A 22,876-nucleotide genomic window follows, 5' to 3' on the forward strand; every position below is an offset into this window, starting at 1 on the left:
GTTTCTTGGTAAGAGCGAGATACTGAAGTCTCCCACTATTCGTGCATGAAGGTCTATGCTGATTTAAGCTGGACTTTCTTTTACAATGGTGAGTGCTCTTGTGTTGGGGCATAGATGTTAAGAATTTAAATGATATCATGGTAGACTTCTCTTTGATGAACATATGTAGTGTCCATCTCTCGATAAATTTTTGTTTAAAGTCTATTTTTTAGATATTAAACTGGCCATACCAGGTCCATTTGCTTGGAATCTCTTTTTCCAGCCCTTTACCTTGAGGTAATGTCTATCCTTGATGTGGAGCTGTATTTCTTGTAGGCAGTGGAAGGATGGATTCTGATTTTAGCATCTGTTTCTGGTAGCCGGTGTCTTTTTATTGGTAAGTTGAGGTCGTGATATTGACAGATATCAATGAACAGTAATTATTAATTCCCGGTGTTTTGTTGTTGTTGATGATGGTGGTGGTTGTGGTGTGTGAGTGTGTGTATATATGTGTATGGCCCAAGTGCTTCCCTTCTTTTGGTTTTGCTAATGTGAGGTAATTTATGCCCTGTGTCTTCATGGGCGTAGTTAACCTCCTTGGGTTTGGTTTTTCCTTCTAGCACCTTGTGTAGTGCTGTATTTGTAGATAAATATTGTTAAAATCTGACTTTATCAGAGAATATCTTATTTTATCCATTTATGGTGATTGAAACTTTTCTTGTATAGTAATCCAGGTTGTCGTCTGTAGCTTCTTAAAGCCTGCAGCGCGTGTGTCCAAGCCCTTCTGCTTTTAGAGTCTGCATTGAGAGACAGATGCAATTCTAATAAGTCAACCTGTATAGGTTACTTGGTTGTTGTGTTTTATTTTCTGTTGCAGCTTTTCATGTTCTTTCTCGTGTCTAGTGTTTTTATTATTATGTGGCAAGGGGGCTTTCTTTTCTGGACCAATCTATTTGTTATTATGCATGCTTCTTGTACCTTGACAGACATCTTCTTTAAGTTAGGAAATTTTTCTTTTAATGATTTTGTTGAAAATATTTTCTGGACCTTTGAGGTTGTATTCTTCCCCTTCCTCTATTCCAATTAGTCATCATTTTGTTCTTTTCATAAGATCCCAGAGTCCCTGGATGCTTTGTGCCAGGAAACTCTTAGGTTTTATCTTTCTTTTGTGGTTGTTGTTGTTTTTTGACTGATGCATCCGTTTTGTTTTTTGTTTTTTGTTTTTCTATTGCATAATCAATGCCTGAGATTCTCCCTCCATATACAACCTGTGAGGGAATCTTGCCACTGTAGTTCCTCATTGCAGTCCTAAAATTTTCATTTCCAGGATTCCCCCATTTTCTGCTTTCTTTATTGTTTCTATTTCCATTTTTAGATATTGAATAGTTTTATGTCTACATTCAAGCCTTGCTTAGTGTATCTTGGCTTTATTTAGAGGGTTTATTAGTTTTCTCCAATTGTTTGATTGTATCTTCCTGGACCTCTTTAAGATATTTATTAATTTCCTTTAATGACCTCCATGAAGGTCTTTTTCTTGTGCCTTCAGCTCTGTTGGGATATTCAGGACTGCTGTGATAGGATAGCTTGTCCTTGTTGGTGACATAGCTCCTGGCTGTTATTCATTATGCTGCTATACTGGTATCTAGGCATCTGGGTTTGTCTTGTAGAGGTGGGAGTCTTGTTTCCGGGTTTCTCTTTGCTCCCTGGATAGTCTGAGAGTGTCTTGGCTGAGTGTTTTACTGTCCTGCTTGGCTGCTGTGTTCATGGAGAATGCTCGCTGTTGTTAGAGGCTGGGGAAAAGGAGTTTAGGGAGAGATGGCTTTAGGGATCCACAGGAGGTGTGGATGGGATGGAAGCTGCCTCTGGTGTCCAGTCCAGTGCTTGGGGCAATTGTGAAAATCAAGGTCTGGGCTGAGGAGATAAGGTTGTAGATCTGTTGACAGCCTACCTGGGCTTCGGGCAGGCATGGAATGTGATCCATCAGGAATGTGTCTGCCCAAGTAGGGGCTTGGACACAGAGATGAAGCAGTTGGGTATGGTCTGTGTTTTCTACAAGAGACACGGAAAGTGGGGAGGAAGCTTTCCCTGGTATTCTGTACAGTGCGTGAGAATTGGGTCTGTGGTAACTGATAGTGGGATGTCTTTGGACAGACTACCTGGTCTTCTGTCCATCAGGGCTTGTGGTTGAGCAGGGTGTGTGTGCCCATAGTTAGTGGCTCAGGGAAAGAGATGAGGTAGGAGGAGAAGGGCAGATGGGGATGGTTTGTGGTGATGACAGGAAGCATGGACAGGGGGAGAGGAAGATGCATCTCTAGGGGCAACCCTGAGTAGTGACTGGGTCTCAGGTAACAGAGAGTGGGGAAGGTCTGAAGGCATCCCACCTAGTCCCATGCATAATGTCTTCATACTGAGCCATCATGTTCTCAGGGATCAATTATTTACCACAATCAGCTCAGTCAGGGGTTGTCAGGGGAACAGGGTGGTCGGCTCTGACTCCAGATCCTTTCACTAACTAGACAAAAGCAGTTCTAACTGACCTTTGATTGGTCCTGGTCAGCTTGCAGCCAGGGACAGTGGCATATGTAGCTCAGTGTCGCAGACAGGAGGATAAGTTACAGAGGTTGTGCTCAGCAAAATTCTAGAGACCTCTGACTGTCCAACATGATCTCTAGACATCTGGAACATCTGTTGACGAAGTTCCAAATATCTCCGGCTGATCACTACTGTCCCTAAATATTATGCATGGTCCAGGTGTAATGCTGTTTAGAAATCTGCTATTTCTCCTAAAATTGTTTTTTCTCTTTATTTCTCAGACCTTAGGAAATTCATACAGACAATGTTGAAAGAGGGCATCTGGCCACAGGCTTAAGACAGTGATGGAGTTTTTTGCACTGGCTGAGCACCCAAGCAGAAACTGTATGAAAGAAAGTTAAGACCTTGACATAACAGTACCTGGCTAGATACTGTTACCTGTAGAAACATTTCTTTAGAATCTGCTTTGAGAGTCCTAGAAGGTGGGCTTGGAACATCATGTTTTACAGATATTTTACGACAGAGGACCCCTTGGCAGTTAACCTAGGCTTGGATAGCACAGCTTGTTGGTCCTGAGACTGGAAATAGGTCAAGTTTTTTCTTTCAAGAATATTTAGCTCAGAGGTATGTTGCTATGACCATCTTGTAAACACATTGGCTTTAGCCCAGGGAAATGTATGGTTAAACTTTCCCATGTATTGTTTAAAAAATAATCATCAGGTCATGCTGGCATTGTTTGAAAATTGATTGATTTTTGTTGTAGGTTACAGAACTTTTTGTTTCTTTGTTACTCTGTTGATTTCTGATTTCCCTAGTGATTGTAAATGAAAAATCATGATGAAATCTATAACAACAAAAAAAAAAGATTGAGGCCGGGCGTGGTGGCGCATGCCTTTAATCCCAGCACTCGGGAGGCAGAGGCAGGCGATCGCTGTAGGTTCAAAGCCAGCCTGGACTACAAAGTGAGTCCAGGACAGTCATGGCTACACAGAGAAACCCTGTCTTGAAAAAAAAAAAAAAAAAAAAAAAAAAAAAAAAAAAAAAAAAAAAAAAAAAAAAAAAAAGATTGAACTTCATTTCAATCAAATACTGGTTTGGCCCAAGGAGAGGGCAAGCAAGTAAGAGACATGAGAGAGTAAGCTAGAGTGAGATGGGGAACAGTGGGAGAGAGGGATAGATAGGGACTGGGAAGAGGGATAGGTAGATGGGGAACAGCAAGAAAGAAGTTAGTTAGTTAGTTAGTTAGTTAGTTAGTTAGGACTGCAAGCAAGTAAGCAAGCAAGGAGTGGGAATCAGACAGACAGCAAACAAGACAGATAGAGAGGCAGAAGAAAAGTTCTCCTGGGCTTTAAGACCTTCAGCTTCTACCGCTTATGCCTCAGTATTTCCTTTTCCTCCGTTCCTCACCATCTCAACAACTAGTTCCTCTTGCTAGTTGTTCATGCAGCACTTGGTTTCCCTTAAGCAAACTGTCTGCTCAGTTCTCCCTGCTGCAGATCTACCTCTCTTCTCTCCTCCCTGCAGTTCTGGGAGCTGGTCTTGGGCAATGGCAGCTGGGGATTGTCTGTGGATTAACAAGGCCTCAGTGTGTGCTGAACATAAACATAGTTTGTGATCAGTCTGACCCGGTACAGAGAATTCTCTCAGCACTGAAGGCACAAACCCTTTTCCTAGAGTAGGAACATTATTTGTAATCAGTAGTTCTTGGTGAGCCTGACCTTGTCCAGGGAATTCTCCCAGGACCAGGGTAGAGGTCTGTGTGCTAACAAGGAAGTCTAGCTGCTTGTCACAAAATGGAGTCTGACTGTTCTTAATGTGGTGTGTTCAGGTGAGGTTATTCAGCAGTAAGACTCAGGAAACATAGTTGGTCTAGGTTAACCTCCAGAGGGAGGAAGCCTCACAATTGCATCTGGGGAATCAATGTTCCTTTGCACCTTCACCTGTCTTTGTCTTCTGAAGATTTACTATATTGTGTTATGAGTTCCTTGAGTTTTTGTTGGTTTGGGGAATTTCTATGGTGAAACAGTTTTTGTTTTCTCTTCTTGATCTTAGAGGCGCCCCTCTCCTCATTTTGTGGCACATCTGTGGGTTCCAGTTTTTGCAATCATCGATGTTTGCTAGTTTGGTATATAAATTGATTGATATGGTTAACACAATTTTTTGAGGTTTTAAAAAATGTTCCGATATAATAATATCTCTGTATTCTAATTAGCTTCATTTCTCAACATTTCAGAGCCTCCAGTCATCAGTTGAGGGCGTGCCCTTACCAGAATGGCTGGTTGCTCTGGCAGTCAATGATTATATTGATTCATCAGCACAGTTGATGTGGCAAGGCTCTTCCAATGAGGATGGCAATGTCCCTAAGCAAGTGGGCCTGGGCTGGATAAAGGAACTGGCTGAGCATGGGACAGTGGCCAAGCAAGAGAGAAAGCTAGGACACCATCTTTGTCTATAGTTATTTACTTCGTTTTTTTGTTTGTTTGTTTGTTTGTTTTGTGTTTTGGTTTGTTTTGCATGAGTTGGTATCCTAAGTTCCCTAAATAATGGACTGTGATTTGACAGAACCATCCAAAAAACCCATTTGCTACCTGAGATGCTTTTGGTTAGAGGATTCAATCACAGCAGCAAATTATACAAATTATACAAAATATGGTACACAGGAAGTGATGTTGCTGCTGGACAGAACCTGGTGATGCTCTCTTTTGGAGGAATGTAGAAATCATCAGGACCTGAGGTGGCAAAAGGCATAGAAAGTTGTACACAGAGCTTAATCAGGATGTAGGACGTGGACGATCAGGAGTGTTGAGAGTAATGCAGACGGAGGAAGTCCAGGTCATAGAATTTCAGTAGAAAATGACTCCGTAATTGTGCAGCTAGTAGTCATTTGTGTGATATTTTGGTCCAGAATCTTCCTTATTCTTCCCATACCCTGAGAAATTGAGTAAGGCAGAATTTTAAAATAATGGGCTGACTTCCTAGATGGAATATTGACTCTTTGGATGATTACTACTAGTGGCTCATTAAGGACCACAGTGAAGCAAAGTAACAAGTGTGGTAGAAATAAATGCAAAGTCTGTGGTTTGTAGGAAAAAAGCAGCAGTAGGTGGGTTCAGATGCAGTCCAATGCTGAAACAGAGGCAGGAGCTTTCAAGGAGGTTGTCGCCATTCCAGGGCAGGCCCTTGCTCTGGATTGGAAGCCTAAGAAGATGCCCTCAGGGTGACACTTCATCCTCTTAAGCCTTGAATTAAGGGAAGGAGTGGGCAAAGTGATTTCTAGTCCCAGGAAGGAGGAGGGGGAATCTAGGATAGGGACTTCCAACAGAATGAGGTGGCATGGAGATGCTCTAGGTCCCTCATCCTTCTGGTTAGTGTCTGAAAACAAAATGATAGTACTGAGAATTAGTTTCTTTGGCTGGTTCCCAAAAGTCTGTCCATGTGTAACATGCATTTCCTGTTACTAAGATCTTATCAATGTTACAGTTTAAGCTGGGCCACTTCAGGATTCTGTAAGATCAATACAGAACTAGAGTGAGGGCGTAATTCTTTGTAGGAACTTCAGTAAAATGTCTGGGGTCTTTCTTTTTCGTTCATTGATTTTTGTAGAGGAGTCAAGATCTTAATAACTCCCTCTGGCTATCCTGGAACTCAGGGCGTAGACCAGGCTGTCATCCAACTCAATAAGATGTACCTGCTTCTGCCTCCTGAGTGCTTGTATTAAAGGAATGAGCCAGTACAACCAGCTTGTTCTTTTTTTGTTTTGTTTTGTTTTTTGTGGTCAGTAATTGCTCATGCAGTTTCTTTGATGTGGGCTCAGTACTGTTGTTTCCCATCTCTCTCTCTCTCTCTCTCTCTCTCTCTCTCTCTCTCTCTCTCTCTCTCTCTCTCTCTCTCTCTCTCTCTCGTCTTCTCTGTTAATTGACAAGACTATATCCTGTTCAAAGAGTTTAGGAATCATAGAGGAGAATCTTATTCAACTTCCTTCTAAAGTGACTCGGTGATTATATTAGAACTTCTGTGTCAGGAAATAAGTGGAAGAAGCACCCAAATTATTATATGAATTCTATGTCAATGAAGAATACATTTACAGTGTTGTCACTATCATGCTTTCTGCTGTACACATGTATGGCGTATTTTAGGGTGCAGTGACCTATGATGATGTGCATGTGAACTTCACGCGGGAAGAGTGGGCTTTGCTGGATCCTTCCCAGAAGAATCTCTACAAAGATGTGATGCTGGAGACCTACAGGAACCTCATGGCTATAGGTAAGGCTGTGAATTTTTTTCCTGATTTTTAAAATGCAGGGGCAACTGTTTCTTTACTATTGATGCTGTTTTGTAATTTGAATTGAGAATGAGGAGGAATGATGTGATTAAGTCAGGCATGGTTCTAAGATTTACTGAAGAGAGTAACTTAAGTTTTGCCTAATTTGCAATGGTATATCATACATTTTCTGGTACTATATTTTAGGATACAATTGGGAAGACCACACTATTGAAGAACATTATCAAAGATCTAGAAGATATGAAAGGTAATTTTCATGTGCAAACTGATATGAATATGCATCCCAAGAAACTTTAATGTGTCCTGCAATTTTTAAAGGAAAGCACTGCTTTTAGTGTATTGGGGATTAATAAATTCTCACAAAACCATGTCCCTCAATGTCTTATTGTGTGATACAGGTAGCATGTATCTCAATGTGCGCAGAAGGTGTACACATGGGATAAGTGATAAGTATATGTTCAAAACTTTCTAACAAGCACATAGTCCATAGTAAAGCAGTTTAGTGAGGGGACAGTTTGTGAGAGGCAAGAAGGTTGTTGTGGAGAAACCTTAATCCTTACACCACATGTCTATGAGGAACAAACATCTAAGTGTGTGACTGCAATGTGGAGCCCTTTCACTTGTTATTCTTCTTTTAATAGCTATCTCTTATGTCACAATGGATACAGGCCATGTGAGCAAAGCGATATTGAAAGAAGCACTGTACCTCTGTGTCCCAGAACAAACAGAAGCTATGTTGTAGTCCCCACTTTTGAGTAGACTTTCTAAATGTGATGCAACTTTTCAGTTCACTGGTTTTCCAGCTTCATTGGAACCATGCAGAAAATCCCTATGAGGACTAGGAATATGGAGATTCTATTTGTCCTGGTTCAACTTGCAAATGTAGTATGACTCACACCTTAGGGAATTTTATGAATGGAATCAGTGTGATAAAGCTCTGAGTTTCCTGTTTTCTTTAAATATATGAAAATCTCCTATAGAAAAAGGATGCCACAAACGTGATCCATGTAATAAATGCTCTGACCATCACAGTTACCTTCACAGTCTCAAAACAACCCACACAGAAGGGAAGCACCATGAATGTAAACAGAGTGATACAACCATAAGATCTGATTCCTTTTTATCATTAGACCAAACTGTAAAATTAATTCAGACAGATAAAGTGATTCATCAGTGTAATGAATGTGATAAATTTTCACGCATGCCAATTATCTTTGCAGGAATGAGAGAAATCAAACTGGAGAAAAGCCCTCTGAATATCCTCTATGTGATAATGCGTTTGCATATCACAGTCATCCTCAAAGGCATGAAAGAATTGATACTACAGAGAAACTCTATGAATGTAAGCAATGTGGTAAAGCCTTCACATATCACAGCGATCTTCAAAGGCATGAAGGAACACATGCTGAAAAACCAAAACATAATAAAAGACTACATACTGGACATAAACCCTACAAATATAATCAATGTGATAAAGCCTCTGCACATTACACTCTTCTTCAAAGGCATGAAAGAACACATACTGGAGAGAAACCCTATGAATGTAAGCAATGTGGTAAAGCCTTTGTATGTCACAGTCATCTTCAAAGGCATGAAAGAACACCTACTGGAGAGAAACTGTATGAATGTAACCAATGTGGTAAATTCTTTGCATGTCCCAGTAGTCTCCAAATACATAAAAGAAGACATACTGGAGAGAAACCTTATCAATGTAAGCAATGTGGTAAAGCCTTTGCATATCATAAGAGTCTCCAAATACATAAAAGAACACATACTGGAGAGAAACCCTATGAATGTAATCAATGTGGTAAAGCCTTTGCATGTCCCAGTAGTCTCCAAATACATAGAAGAAGACATTCTGGAGAGAAGCCCTATGAATGTAAGCAATGTGGTAAAGTCTTTGCACATAACAGTACTCTCCAAATACATAAAAGAACACACACTGGAGAGAAACCCTATGAATGTAAGCAATGTGGTAAAGCCTTTGCATGTCACAGTACTCTCCAAATACATAAAAGAAGACATTCTGGAGAGAAACCCTATGAATGTAATCAATGTGGTAAAGCCTTTGCACATAACAGTAATCTCCAAGTACATAAAAGAACACACACTGGAGAGAAACCCTATGAATGTAAGCAATGTGGTAAAGCCTTTGTACATCATAGTCATCTCCAAGCACATAAAAGAAGACATTCTGGAGAGAAACCCTATGAATGTGACCAATGTGTTAAAGCCTTTGCACATTACAGTACTCTCCAAATACATAAAAGAACACACACTGGAGAGAAACCCTATGAATGTATGCAATGTGGTAAAGCCTTTCTATGTCACAGTGATCTTCAAAGGCATGAAAGAACACACACTGGAGAGAAACCATATGAATGTAACCAATGTGGTAAAGCCTTTACACGTCTTAGTAGTCTCCAAATACATAAACAAAGACATTCTGGAAAGAAACCCTATGAATGTGACCAATGTGGTAACGCCTTTGCACATCACAGTAATCTCCAAGTACATAAAAGAACACATACTGGAGAGACACCCTATGAATGCAATCAGTGTGGTAAAGCCTTTGAATTTCACAGTCATCTTCAAAAGCATGAAGGAATTCATACAGGAGAGAAACATGAGTGTATTTAATATATTGAAGCTTGTACATTCCGTCATGAAAGAATTCATATGGGAGAACAACCTTATGAATGTATTTAAAATGATGATGCCTTCGTACATTTCTATAGTGCTCATCATCATGAAAGAAGTTATATTGGAGGGAAGTTCTGTGAATGTAAGGAATGTGGTAAGACCTTTTTGTGTTATGGGGTCTACTGATATCCAACAAAACTCAAACCCAAAGTCAATGAAGAAGCTAAGAATTTATTGTAATCAAGGCACTACTGTTTACACACAGATTACAGATTACATACACAGAACATACTTGGGAGCTGAACTGCAACACACACACACACACACACACACACACACACACACACACAGCCCTCCACCCATGAGCCAGAATGTTACAGAGCTTTTAATCTTGCGAGCCATAAACATCTGTGCCAAGTTGCAGCTACATTTTTCACCAATCAGGATTTAGGCATAGGTTTTACAGTCTAACCAATCATACCCATTTGTTCTTTGGTGATTAAGAAGAGGCATTATGTTTTGAGGAACCTAAGATGAGTAAGAGAAGCTGTGGTTACGAAGAGTCATTACATTTTTGGGGTACAAAGATGACTAATGGAATCTGGTCATCTATTGGGAAGTCCTCAGCTCTCCTAGGACCTGGGAACTTGAGCTTAGTTTCAACCTATGATTAAATGGAGGCTGTGTTGGTTGGTTTTGTGTTGCAACTTAACACAAGCTAGAGTCATCAGACATGAAGAACCTCAGTTGAGAAAATGCCTCCATGAGATCCAGCTGTAAAGCATTTTCTCTGTTAGTGATTAGTGGAGGGGGGGAGGGTCAGGCCCATTGAGAGTGATATCTGCTCTGGGATGATGGTCCAGGATTCTACAAGAAGGCAGGCTGAGGCCGGGTGTGGTGGCGCAGGCCTTTAATCCCAGCACTCGGGAGATGGAGGCAGGTGGATTGCTGTGAGATCGATGCCAGCCTAGTCTACAAAGTGAGTCCAGGACAGCCAAGGCTAACACAGGGAGACCCTGTCTCGAAAAACAAAACCAAAAACCAACAACAACAAAGAAGAAGGCAGGCTGAGTGAGCCATGGAAAGCAAGCCAGTAAGCAGCACTCTTCCACAGCGTCTGCATCAGCTCCTGCCTCCAGTTTCCAGCCCTGCTTGAGTTCCAGCCCTGGCTTGCCCCAGTGATAGCCTATAATCTGCAAGTGTACGCTGAATAAACCCTTTTCTCCCAACTTGCTTTTTGGTCATGTTATTTCTTCGCAGCAATATTAACATTAGTGAAGACAGAGGCTGATAACAAAAGAGCAATACACAGCCGGCCACGCCTTTAATCCCAGCACTCGGGAGGCAGAGGCAGGCGGATCACTGTGAGTTCGAGGCCAGCCTGGTCTACAAAGCGAGTCCAGGACAGCCAAGGCTACATAGAGAGACCCTGTCTCAAAAAAACAAAAAAACAAAACAAAACAAACAAACAAACAAAAAAGAGCAATACATAAGACAGGTTTCTCCCCTTGTTCCCAACATTTGTATACCACTGTCATCTTCAACTACATAAAAGAACACATTGGAGAGAAACCCTGCAAATGTAATCAATGTGGTAAAGCCTTTTCACAGCACCCGTACCTACTAATGCAGAAAGGACCACATAGTGGAGATGTGGGCATAGGAATAAGCGATGTGGTGAAGTCTTTCTATGTAGCAGTACTCTTGGTATTGTTGAGAAAAGGCCACACGGCAGAGAAATCCCGTAAATGTAGTCAGTGTGGTGATGTTTTGTACTTCATGATATCTTCATACAAGAGTAAAACCTTTAGTGTATGCGTGCCTTTAATCCCAGCAACTGGGAGGCAGAAACAGGTGGATCGCTGTGAGCTCGAGGCCAGCCTGGTCTACAAAGTGAGTCTAAGACAGCCAAGGCTACACAGGGAAACCCTGTCTCGAAAAAACCAAACAAACAAAAACCCTTTAGTGTGTAATCAGTATGTTAAAGCCTTTGCATATCACCGTCTTTGAGGACCTAGAAATCCCGTATTGTCAGGAATCTATAACTATGAAGGATTTGGTAAGATCTTCAGCCTACACACTTCCATTCGGTTACACAGAATATTCTGGAGAAAAGAGCCTAACAGGTGTCAGCAATCTAGTCAAACATCGTGATGTCCCTATTTTCTTTAAACTTGCCAACTCATATGGACAAAGCCCTGTGAATTTAAACAATAAGGTCACCCTTTTAGATTTCACAGTTCTCTTCAATGACATGAAATAACTTATCCAGGTGTAAAAACTTTACGGTTGTGTATTAGTGCCTTTCCTGTTGTGAGAAAACACAATGTCTAAGGCAACTTATAAAAGAGTTTAATTTGGATTATGGTTTGTGGGATATGGGATCACCATGAAAGTGGCAATGTAACAAGTGTCACACATTAGGGGTTCAGACAGGAAACTCAGAGCTCACACCTTCAACGTGCAGCATGAAGCACAGAGTGGGGACTGGAAATGGTGTGCATGGCAAGTGGCATACTTCCTCCAGCAGGCTAGCATTTCCTGAATCTTCCCAAGTGACCCTACCAACCGAAAACAATTGCTCTTCTGACTACAAGCCTTCATGCTGCTCTCTGTTACATGAACCAATTCATGATAGAGGAAAACCCTGTAGGTAAGCCTTTAGGTGCCTCAACACCTGAGTTACAGAAATGACTAAGAAAAACATTATTTGCTTAACAATTCGTTTTAATTTAATTATGTTCTCTCTCTCTCTCTCTCTCTCTCTCTCTCTCTCTCTCTGTGTGTGTGTGTGTGTGTGTGTGTGTGTGTGTGTGTGTGTGTACCTGCATGCTGGTTTCCAAGATTAAACCCTTTGATCTTGTAGCAGGAATTACAGGAAGTCATTGAAAACCTCACCTTGTTCCTGGGAATTAACTTGTCTTAACTGCTCAGCCATGTCTCTAGTTCTGAAATATTTAACATGTTTAAATATCATCTTGATGTCAGGCAGTAAGAAAGAACTCATATGAGAGAAAAACCCTATTTGTGTGAGTGATTTGAGAAAGACTTCAGACATCATAGTTGTCTTCATGTTCAAGAAACACAAACTTGTTTTATAATTTTTTTCATCATGGTCTCGATGGAGGTAAATTATTTACCGTGTTCACTCAAGTGTAATGGAAGAGATCACCAATTGTGGTTGTGGCTTATAGTTTCAAGCAGTTGGAGAAGGTATTGAAGCTTGATGTGGCAATCCACTTACAAAAATTTATTGGGGGGGGAGGCTGGGGCGGGGGACACCACAATAAGGTCATCCTCTCTGCTTTCAAGTCAATCATTGAATAACTTGTCACTTCTACTTTCTGTGTCACAGGTAGTTCAGTGGAACCTTCAGACTTTAGTTGTGTTCTGAGTTACTGCAGAAAGAACTTATGGAAGTTATGGAAAGGATGATGGAACATCCATTAAACCTTAAAGTTATACAAAAACACTCATCAACCCATTCTGCTTTTGCACCTGCATGTAGTATATTACTATAGTGATTTCACAGTCCCGTTGTAGACATCTGTCTATAAATATCAGAATAAATATCATTTGGAAGTTTACAGAATTTGTCGTGTTATTAAATGCATCTACATGTAGCACTTGAAAATACTGTCTCTGCAGATAGTAGATATTGAGGCAGAAGATTCTTGGGGTGTTGCAGTTTCTCTCATCCAAAAGCAAGGAACTGAGTGGAGACATTGATAAGAAACAGGGGTACCTTATTCAGGAAAATTGTAAATCCAAAAAGGAAGAGGGAGAGAGCAACAGGATAGAGTTTAGTAATTCTATTGGACCCAGGGTACAAAGGATAGACTTTTGTGGCCACATTCACTTTTGCGTTCGTTGACCTCCTGCCCTCTCTTTCTCCACCCCATCTGTGTCTCCATCATCTGTCTGTCTCTGTCTCTGTCCTCCTCCTTCCTCTCCCCCTCTCAGTGTGTGTGTGTGCTTCCCCATATATGTGGATTCTAGACATCCATGTCCTTACAGTACACTGAGGTTATACATCCCTGCATCTTTTCAGGATGATGATGCTTTCTGCCATATTGAGCTTCTCCTACAATCCAGGATAGAGGAATGATCCTCACTAGAGTGTTCTGTCTTTGCATCCTGGGCTCAGAACAACAGAACAGTCACTGACTTGCAGATATATGATCAGTTTCAAGCTCTTCTGAGGAGTCCTCCTTTGGGTTTCTGCTTGCCAGTTCTCTTAGGCACCCCATGACACCATGTAAGCAGCATCAGGCACAAGCTCTTGCAGCCAGAGCTCCTATAACAGGGCCACTGTTTGAGGACTAAGATCCACTATCCAGACAGCTCCTACAGGAACAGCCCTTCCACAAACATGCATTGACTTCTAAGGACAATGTCAGACAGTCGCCTGAAAACACCAAACCTTGGAAATCACAGCCCATGCACTGGAGGCAGAACTGCTGTGTGCCTCAGCTGCTGCCCTGGCTCTGGACTTCCAGGTTCTATAGCTGGTTGTGATGCAGTTTGACACATCATCACAGCATTCTCAGGTGAGCACAGACCCCTCCCACCATCATCCTTGTTAGGGGTCTTAAAGCTTGCTTCCCATCCCTTAGGCTCCTGTTAGTCTGTGCCTGTCCCATATGTTGAAGCAAACCCAAAGTCAGTGAAATTTTACTTGATCAGAACTAATTTGTACATACCTGTGTGCATAAGCAATTATTCCTTCTTGTAAATGGCTTAGCTCTATTCGTCCTAAGTCCTGTGTTCATGATAGATACCCAAAAGTTAGACAAGTCAAGGTTTTCATGTACATGATTTCAGGTCACTGTCTTACTTTAGCAAAAATGACGTTTGTAGGCAGGGCCACCCAAGCCACAAGAAGAAGACTGATAGCTGACCCTTGTGATTCCACTACATGCTTACACTCTGAGCTGAACAGCCCAAGTCTTTCACTTGCTGCCTCCCAGGCTCAGTGTCCTAGCCAGGCCTAGAACTTGACAGGTGTTAAATCAGAGCTCAGCTCAGCATTCTGAATACCAGTGAGGGTTAGTGTGTTGCTCTGTGTAATGCACTGAATCAATCTCTCTCTCTCTCTCTCTCTCTCTCTCTCTCTCTCTCTCTCTCTCTCTCTCTCTCTCTCTCTCTCTCTCTCTCACCTCTCTCTCTCACACACACACACACACACACACACGCACACACACATTTCACCCAAGACTTTCAGATCTTCTAGACCTGACTTTGATTTGTAATATTGTAATCAGACAGCCATTTATGGCTCTCAAAGTCTGACTAGTCAAAAGGGTTCGGCTTGTTATTGTGTCCATAGCCAAAGTTCTCAGAACCAAGGGCACCATGTGCTCTTCTCTTGCCCTCTGCCTGTCCAGAATGGGCCACAGCTGACTCCACTAGCGAAGTCTTTGTGAGCAGGTGGGAAGGGCCGGTACGATAACTGTCCCTGGGCTACAGCGAACCCAAGCAGCCATTCTTTTGAAAGGGGCAACCCTGAGGCTTGTGATGGGGGAGAAGTTAGGACTCATGTCATTCTATCTTCAGAGAAGACCCGGGTTAACAGTAACATCTAATCACAACCAAATCTCTCTGTCCCCACGCTATGTTCTCCCTCTTTCACTGTTTTAACCTGCCTGTATCCAATTCCCTTTACTGAGAGCACTGAAGAGGCACTGCCATTCAACTTTGCCATAGAAAACATTTAAAAAAAAAAAAAAAAAAAAAACACTCGGAGAAGATTTCTTTTTAAGCCGGGTGTGGTGGCGCACGCCTTTAATCCCAGTACTCGGGAGGCAGAGGCAGGCGGATCGCTGTGAGTTCGAGGCCAGCCTGGTCTACAAAGTGAGTCCAGGATGGCCAAGGCTACACAGAGAAACCCTGCCTCAAAACAACAACAACAAAAAAGATTTCTTTTTAAATTTTATCCCATTCAGTTCTGCATGTGTTCGTATGTAGCACAGCACTCATTTTGAGGTGTGGAGATCAGAGGACAATATGGAAATACAGTTCTCTTCTTCCACATGTTGAGTCCTAGGAAGGACGGTCTCTAGGCTTCGTCGCTGGTGGCAAGTATCTTTCCCCATTGAACCATTTTCACACCCCCTGGGGGAGACAAGAATGTACCCTTTTATTTAAAAGGCTTCCTAGAACGGCCCGTCAGATAAAAAAATTCATTGAAGCCAAAATTATAACTAAAAAATACATGTGAACTTGACATTTTCATTTGCTATTTTTTAAAATGTTTTTCAGAGTCCAACAAGATGGATCAGTTGGTTAAGTCCTTCTACGAAAGCACAGGGACCTGAGTTTGGATGTCTGGAAATGGAAAAAGTTCTCAGTGTGATGGTATGTTGGTAATCTCACTGCTGGGAGGCTTAGTCAAGCGAATACCTGGGCCTTGCTAGCTAATCAGACTAGCCAAATGGGTGAACTCCGGGTTAGCAGAGTGTAGGAAAGGGTAGGAATCCCACCATCAGGCAAATTTCTTGTACCTTCCCTCTGATGAGTGAAAATATGTAAAGCCGGAGGGAGCTAGGAGGAGCATAGGGCTAGGAAAATTGCCACCACAAGGTGGCACCAAGTCCTAGAGGACTGATGTGAGAATCAAACTGGAGGTGGCCTATGACACCTGGGTCTCCCTGACTTTCTGGTCTTTGAGTCACAGCCTTTCACCACGTTCAAATTGGGGAATAAATTTGGTTCTTAAATGTGAGACAGATAATTACACCAGATGAGAAGGTGAGAAACAAGATCCACTGATACAAAACCATGACCAGAAGTGCTCATCTTCCTGTATGTGAACTTGCCTCCCCGTGGCAAGAAATTACAGGCCCTCAAAATAGAGTAGACAGTGGGAAAGAAGAGTCAACCCAGATGCAGGAAGATGAGCCTTGCACTTTGTTCTTGTTAGACCTTATTTACTGAACATATATATTGTCTCCTGGTTCTCATTTGTATTAATTCTGCAGTAATGCCCAACTTGTGGGGTTCTTGTGGGGATGTGTGAAAAATGCTCACCTTAGACACTAATGATAAACTGAGTAACGTTAAGCCATGATCAGTCAACATATTATAGTGACTGTTGATTGGACACTGTGATAGTTGATGTTGTCAACTTGCTGGGATCTAGAGGGATTCAGGACACAAGCCTAGGGCAAGCATGCCTGTGAGAGATCTTCTAGATTAAGTTCATTGGAATGAGGAAACCCACCTTAGCCATGTGTGTGGCTGTATCCCATAGGCTGGGGTCCTGGACTAAACAAAAGGCAAACAAAAGCTGAAGAGGTGTGTTCACCTTTCTGAACCTCTGGACACTGGACCAAATGCATCAGGCTCCTGATGTCATGCCTTCCCCAGAATGGACTTCCTCTCCAACTGGAAGTCAGAGTAAACCCTATGACTCTCACATTGCCTTTGTCAGGATATCTTATGATGACACCAGACAAGTGTGTAACACAGATACCATCCATAATGAAATGAAAGATGGGTATGATTCTCTCTCTCTCTCTCTTTCTCTTTCTCTCTCTCTCTCTTTCTCTCTCTCTCTCTCTCCCACCCTCCCTCCCTCTCAAGCCCTCTCAATCTCTCTCTCTCTCCCCTCTCCCCTGCCCTCTTTCTGTCTCTCCACTTTTCCACCTGTTGGGTCTCAGTCTAAAGGCTATATCCTGCCTCTGCTGAGGTGGCATAGACATGTAAATCCAGCGCTAGCTCAGGACTCCGAGTTCACCACAGACACATGGGTGCATGCGCGCACACACACACACACACACAGAAAAAAAAAAAAAAAAAACCAGGGAGCATAAAATGCAAGGAGCCTAAAATCAAACAACAAGCTGTTCATTGCCTTTGGCCCACGGTAGCCCGACTCTGAAAATGACCTTGGTGATCCCTGGTTTGGGGATGCCTCTGAGAAGTCCCTGCGGACTTGCTTCTAATGAATAAAATAATATAAGTGTGATGGAACTCCACTTCCACAATTAGGTAGGTTGCCTTCTCTGCCCCCTACCCCCCACTCCTATCCCATCCCTTTTGGTTTTTCAAAACAGATTTTCTCTGTGTCGAAGCCCTGTCTTTCTTGGACTCCCTTGTAAACCACTGGAACTCACAGATACCTGCCTGCCTCTGCCTACCAAGTGCTGGGAGTAAAGGTATGTGCCACCAAGCCTGGCCCCATAATTAGGTAGATGGCAACAAAGTGATTTCTGATTTATGTCCCTTTGAGACACAGCTTCAGTCTGTGCTCTGTATATCCCACCTGGGCATGCATTTGAGATGCTCTTGCTTCATCTGAGTGTCACGGAAACAGGTGTAAACCACCATGCCCTACTCACAAACATGTTTTTGTTTTTGTTTTTGTTTTTTTTTTTTTTTTTTTGGAGGAGAGAGTCTCAAGTGCAGGGTGGCCTTGAACTTGCTATATAGCTGAAGATCACCTTGAATTCCTAATCCTTCTGCCCCTGCCTCCGAAGTGCTGAGATTACAAGCATGTGCCACTGTACCTAGTAAGAAATCATCCTTTAGAATCTAGGCCCTAAAGCCGGGCGTGGTGGCACACGCCTTTAATCCCAGCACTCTGGAGGCAGAGGCAGGTGGATCTCTGTGAGTTCGAGGCCAGCCTGGTCTGCAAAGTGAGTCCAGGACAGCCAACGCTATACAGAGAGACCCTATCTCGGAAAAACAAAAAACAAAACAGAATTTAGGCTGTTATCTGGTTGGCATAGATTAGCAATGATACATTCTTGTCTGATGTTTAAAAAAGCCTCCTCCCCATCACTGTGCCTTCATGGAAGAGGCGAGGCTCATGGAAGGGGAGAGGCAAGCAGCATGTCCTGCTGTGTCTTGCAATAGCTGGAACTATACAGCTGAGATCACATATGTGGATACCTCTTTTTAACGCTTTTTTCATTTCTAATATACCAGTGCATGCTGACAAATGAACTACCACAGAACTGTATAACCAGCCCTTGCCCCATTGTACATACATACACTTATTTTTTTTTTTTTTTAACTGTGCACAAACGTTTATTGAGGGAGGGGGCGTCAGTCCTTCTTGGCCGCGGCCTTCCTCATGGCTGCCAGCACGTTGCTAAGCTCCTCCCGCTTCCTCTTGGCCCGGATGTGCGTGCCCATCCGTTTCTTGATGAACTTGAGCGCGCGCTTGTCCTTGGACACCTTGAGCAGCTCCATGGCGCGCCGCACATAGGGCGCAAAGCCGCACACCTCCCTGATCATGTCCCGCACGAACTTGGTGTACTTGGTGAGGCGCCCGCGGCGCCGGCTGTGCCTCGGCTTGCTGACGTTCTTCGTCACTTTGTGGCCCTTGTTGAGGCCCACAGCCATGAGGTAGCGCAGGGCCATGGCTGCTGCTCTCTCTGATGGCGGCCGCGACAGGAAGAGCTACACTTATTTACTTATTTCACCTTTTATCTTTTTTTTTTTTTTTTTTTTGAGACAGGGTTTCTCTGTGTAGCCTTGGCTGGCCTCGAACTCACAGTGATCCGCCTACCTCTGCCTCCCAAGTGCTAGGATTAAAAGGTGTGTGCCACCACATCCGGCCTCACCTTTTATTTTGATCCAAGAATACTTTGAACTCATCGTTTTCCTATTTCAGCTTATCCTGAACAAACGCAGTATGGTTAGCTTTCACTAAGGACAAATGACTGACAAGTTGTCACTTTTTTTTTTTTTTTTTTTAAAGATTTATCTATTTAGGTATATGGTGACTTGCCTAAGTGTACACTTGCATGCCAGAAGAGGGCACCAGATTTCTTTATAGAACAGTCAGTGCTCTTAACTTCTGAGCCATCTCTCCAGCCCCAAGAACCCCCCCCCCCCCCAGTCAAGCTCAGGAGATCCTGGACAAACAGCAAGAATGCAGTACTGCCTACAACCACAGGAGAGAGCTTGGGTGCAGATCTTGTTCCAAGTAACCCTTGGGATGACTGTCATACAGGCAGGACCTGGCTTTGCAATGCCTGGGCCACTCTGAGCCAGAGAAACCTGCTAAACTTTGCCTAGCCTAATCCCTGTCCCACAAAAGCTGTGTGTATGACAGTATATGTGTGTTCTCTTTAGCTGTGAAGCTATGGATTATTTTTTATTCAGTGATAGAAAAGTCATGTAGCTAAAAACTGCCGCAATGGCAGGCAGGTCACTGTGAGTTCGAGGCTGGCCTGGTCTATAAAGCAAGTCCAAGATAACCAAGGCTAACCCAAAAAAAAAATTTTCCAACGAAGAGGAAACAAGGAACCTAACTACTTGCAGTGTTTTTGTTTTTTTTTTAAACATTTCCAGTTTTTCTTTTGTTTTTTGTTTTTGTTGTTGTTGTTTGAGACAGGGTCTCTCTGTGTAGACTTGGCTGTCCTGGACTCATGTTGTAGACCAGGCTGGCTTCAAACTCACAGTGATCCGCCTGCCTCTGCCTCCCGAGTGCTGGGATTAAAGGCGTGCACCACCACTGCCCGGCCACTTCCAATTTTGTTTTGTTTTGTTTTGGTTTGGTTTTTCGAGACAGGGTTTCTCTGTATAGCCTTGGCTGTCCTGGACTCGCTTTGTAGACCAGGTTGGCCTCGAACTCAGTGATCCGCCTGCCTCTGCCTCCTGAGCGCTGGGATTAAAGGCATGAGCCATCACACCTGGCTTCACTTCCAGTTTTTTAACCAATGCTGGCATCTCTATTATCATATTCTCTCCCTCTCTCTCTTTCTCCCTCTCTCTCTCCTCAATTCCCTTCATCCTTCCCTCCCTCTCCATCCCCTTCAGCAGGTCTTAATATCCCAAGCTGGTTTCCAGATTGCTATGTAGCCAAGGATGACCTTGAACACCCTGGTCCTCCCTCCTACATCTCCCAAATGCTGGCATTACAGGCATATACCAGAAGACACAGTCTACACAGTGCTAGAGACAAACCCAGAGCTTTGTGCATACTAGACCAGCACTCTAACAGCCTGCCTCAATAGCTGCTCTAATTGGGAGTGACCGCCCAGTGTGTTCTCTTGAACTCTCCTAACAGTCATAATCCAGCAAAGACCTAAACTTGCAATACCAATCCTCCAGAAGATCCAGGGCAAGGTCAGACTGGGCTACAGAATGAGACTTTGGTTTGTTTGTTGTTTTGGTTTTGTTGGTGTTGTTTTGTTGGGGAGGTTGGGGGAGGGCGGGTTAAGGGTCACTATCGCTGTGATGAAGCACCATGACCAAAGCAGCTTGGGGAGGAATGGCTTTATGCTGCTTACACCTCAACATCATCAAAGGAAGTCAGGACAGGAATTCCAGCAGGGCGGGAACCTGGAGGCAGGAGCTATGCAGAGGCCATGCAGGGGTGTAAAAATCACTTTTACTCACCTGATGTAATTGTCATCTAAAAGGCTTGCTGCCTCTGTCTGCTAACCTAGATGTTGCAGGATACCCCATCCCATTGTGAACCCCTAAATTGTGAACTGTAAAAATCTGTTTATTTGTTTGTTTTGGTGTGACTCAGGCTTTTATATTTAAAAATTAAAGATAGTAACACACGTTTAATTCAAGAACTTTCTGTTTATTGTAAACAGGTGGTTATCCTGTGGCTCAGTCCTGGCGAACACCTTTAATCCAAGAGCTTTCTGTACAGAGGATTAAATAAAGTTAAGCCTAGATCAAGAGGTGGAGCAAGTAACCAGCTGACAGAGATTAAACAGAAAGGAGTTTAAGGGTTTTTGTTTGTTTGTTTGTTTTTTGGAGACAGGGTTTCTCTGTGTAGCCTTGGCTGTCCTGGACTCGTTTTGTAGACCAGGCTGGCCTTGAACTCACAGCGATCCACCTGCCTCTGCCTCCCGAGTGCTGGGATTAAAGGCGTGGGCCACCACGCCCGGCTATGAATTTAAGGGTTTTAAAGACAGCATGGAGGAGAAGGAGGAGGAGGAAGGAAGAAGAAGAGGAGGAGGAAGAAGAAGAAATTTAGCTTTTGGCTTCTTCCATCTGCGGCATTGATGGAATAGGAAGATCAGCTGTGTGCTTTTTGTTTGTTTGTTTGAGACAGGGTTTCTCTGTGTTAGCCATGGCTGTGGTGGTCTCACTTTGTAGACCAGGCTGGCCTTGAACTCACAGAGATCTACCTGCCTCTGCCTCCTGAGTGCCAGGATTAAAGGTAAGCGCTCTACTTTTTTATTTTCTAAATCAAGAGTCCTAATGGGAAGTGGAACTGGGCTGGAAACAGTACTGGGGGAGGGGGGAGGTTAACCTCAATGAATTTACCAGATTTAGCAAGTGGTTGCTGCCAACTCCATCCTGACTTGAGGCTGGAGACACAACCCAACAGGCCAAAGGCTGCTCTGAGAGCACAAGAAATCGATCAGCCTCAAGTTCATACACAGTGCAGCACACAGTTCACACACAGTGCAGCCATGGAAAGTGCCGGGAAGGGAAAGGACCGGATGTTTACTACACACTCCGTGGGCAGCCTTGGGCATCCAGGAGAAAGTGATGCCCGTGCTGAGCCAAGAAAGCATTTCCCCAGGTTACAGTAAGAGCTGCAAGAACAGCCTGTCCGGCCACACCTAACCCACTGCCTCTCAAGCCTGCCAGGAAGAGTCCCATAACTGTTTCCTGGCTCATCAAATGACACAGACATTCCAACTATGACTTCAAGTCTGATGTCAGCAGACTTGAGCAAGAAGGGAAACACCATGTGCCTCCAGCGAGAGAAATTTGGCTGCCACCTCCACTCTTTCCTCAGCTTCCACCCGTGGATGGGGCTTTCCCTCGGTTTCTTCTTGTTTTTTGTTTTTGCTTTTTGGAGACAGGGTTTCGCTGTACAATAGCCCTGGAGGTCCTGGATTTGCTTTGTAGACCAAGCTGGGCTTGAACTCAGAGATCCTCCTGCCTTTGCTGGGATTACAAGTGTGTGCCACTGCGGTTTCAGAGCTCTTATCCAGACAGTGCACAAAGTGGGTGAGGGTGGGAGCATGGCTTAGTACTACCATCTGGCCGATTCATCTTGGCCTCAGGCAGAAGGTTCTAGTCCATATCCTCCCCAGATAGACTGTTGTCTCGCTCTTGAATTCCACCTCCAGCAGAGACACACACCCCCATCAGTTTTCCCTGTTCACTCTAACTGCCCCCACCCCCACCTCTGAGAATAAGCCTGGTAGGCACAAGCCTTGTGTCTTTCTGGCTGGGGCTCAGCACATTGAAACCCTACACTCATCTTGGGAAATCTTCGTGATTGCGCCCCAGTTTCCAATTTTCCTCACTGCTTTGTACGGAAACTATGAGAGCTCTAGCATAATGCCCTCGCTCACGGATACGCACTGGGACTTCACAAGCAACGACTAAGTCAGGGCTGGGACTGGTTTTTGTAACCTGTTCACACTTCCATCTTTGTTTTCCTGTAAACAGGGTCTCCAAGCTTTCACCACAACACAAGTTGGGATGTGCGCAGGCAGGCAACAG

General features: G+C 43.5%; 1 protein-coding gene and 1 pseudogene across 1 annotated transcript; one reads left to right on the top strand and one right to left on the bottom strand.

Moving 5' to 3' along the window:
- Positions 1–9,569, top strand: part of LOC127209483 (zinc finger protein 431-like) — a 33,677-nt pseudogene extending 24,108 nt beyond the window's left edge.
- Positions 9,570–18,435: 8,866 nt separating this feature from the next.
- On the bottom strand, positions 18,436–18,808 carry LOC127209471 (60S ribosomal protein L36-like). Its single transcript, XM_051169119.1, has one exon. It carries the CDS (start codon positions 18,803–18,805, stop codon positions 18,488–18,490), a length of 318 nt encoding a protein of 105 aa, XP_051025076.1. The 5' UTR covers positions 18,806–18,808; the 3' UTR covers positions 18,436–18,487.
- Between the last annotated feature and the right edge of the window lie 4,068 nt (positions 18,809–22,876).

The sequence above is a fragment of the Acomys russatus genome, chromosome 26 (genome assembly GCF_903995435.1).
Source record: "Acomys russatus chromosome 26, mAcoRus1.1, whole genome shotgun sequence".
In the NCBI taxonomy this organism is placed as follows: domain Eukaryota; kingdom Metazoa; phylum Chordata; class Mammalia; order Rodentia; family Muridae; genus Acomys; species Acomys russatus.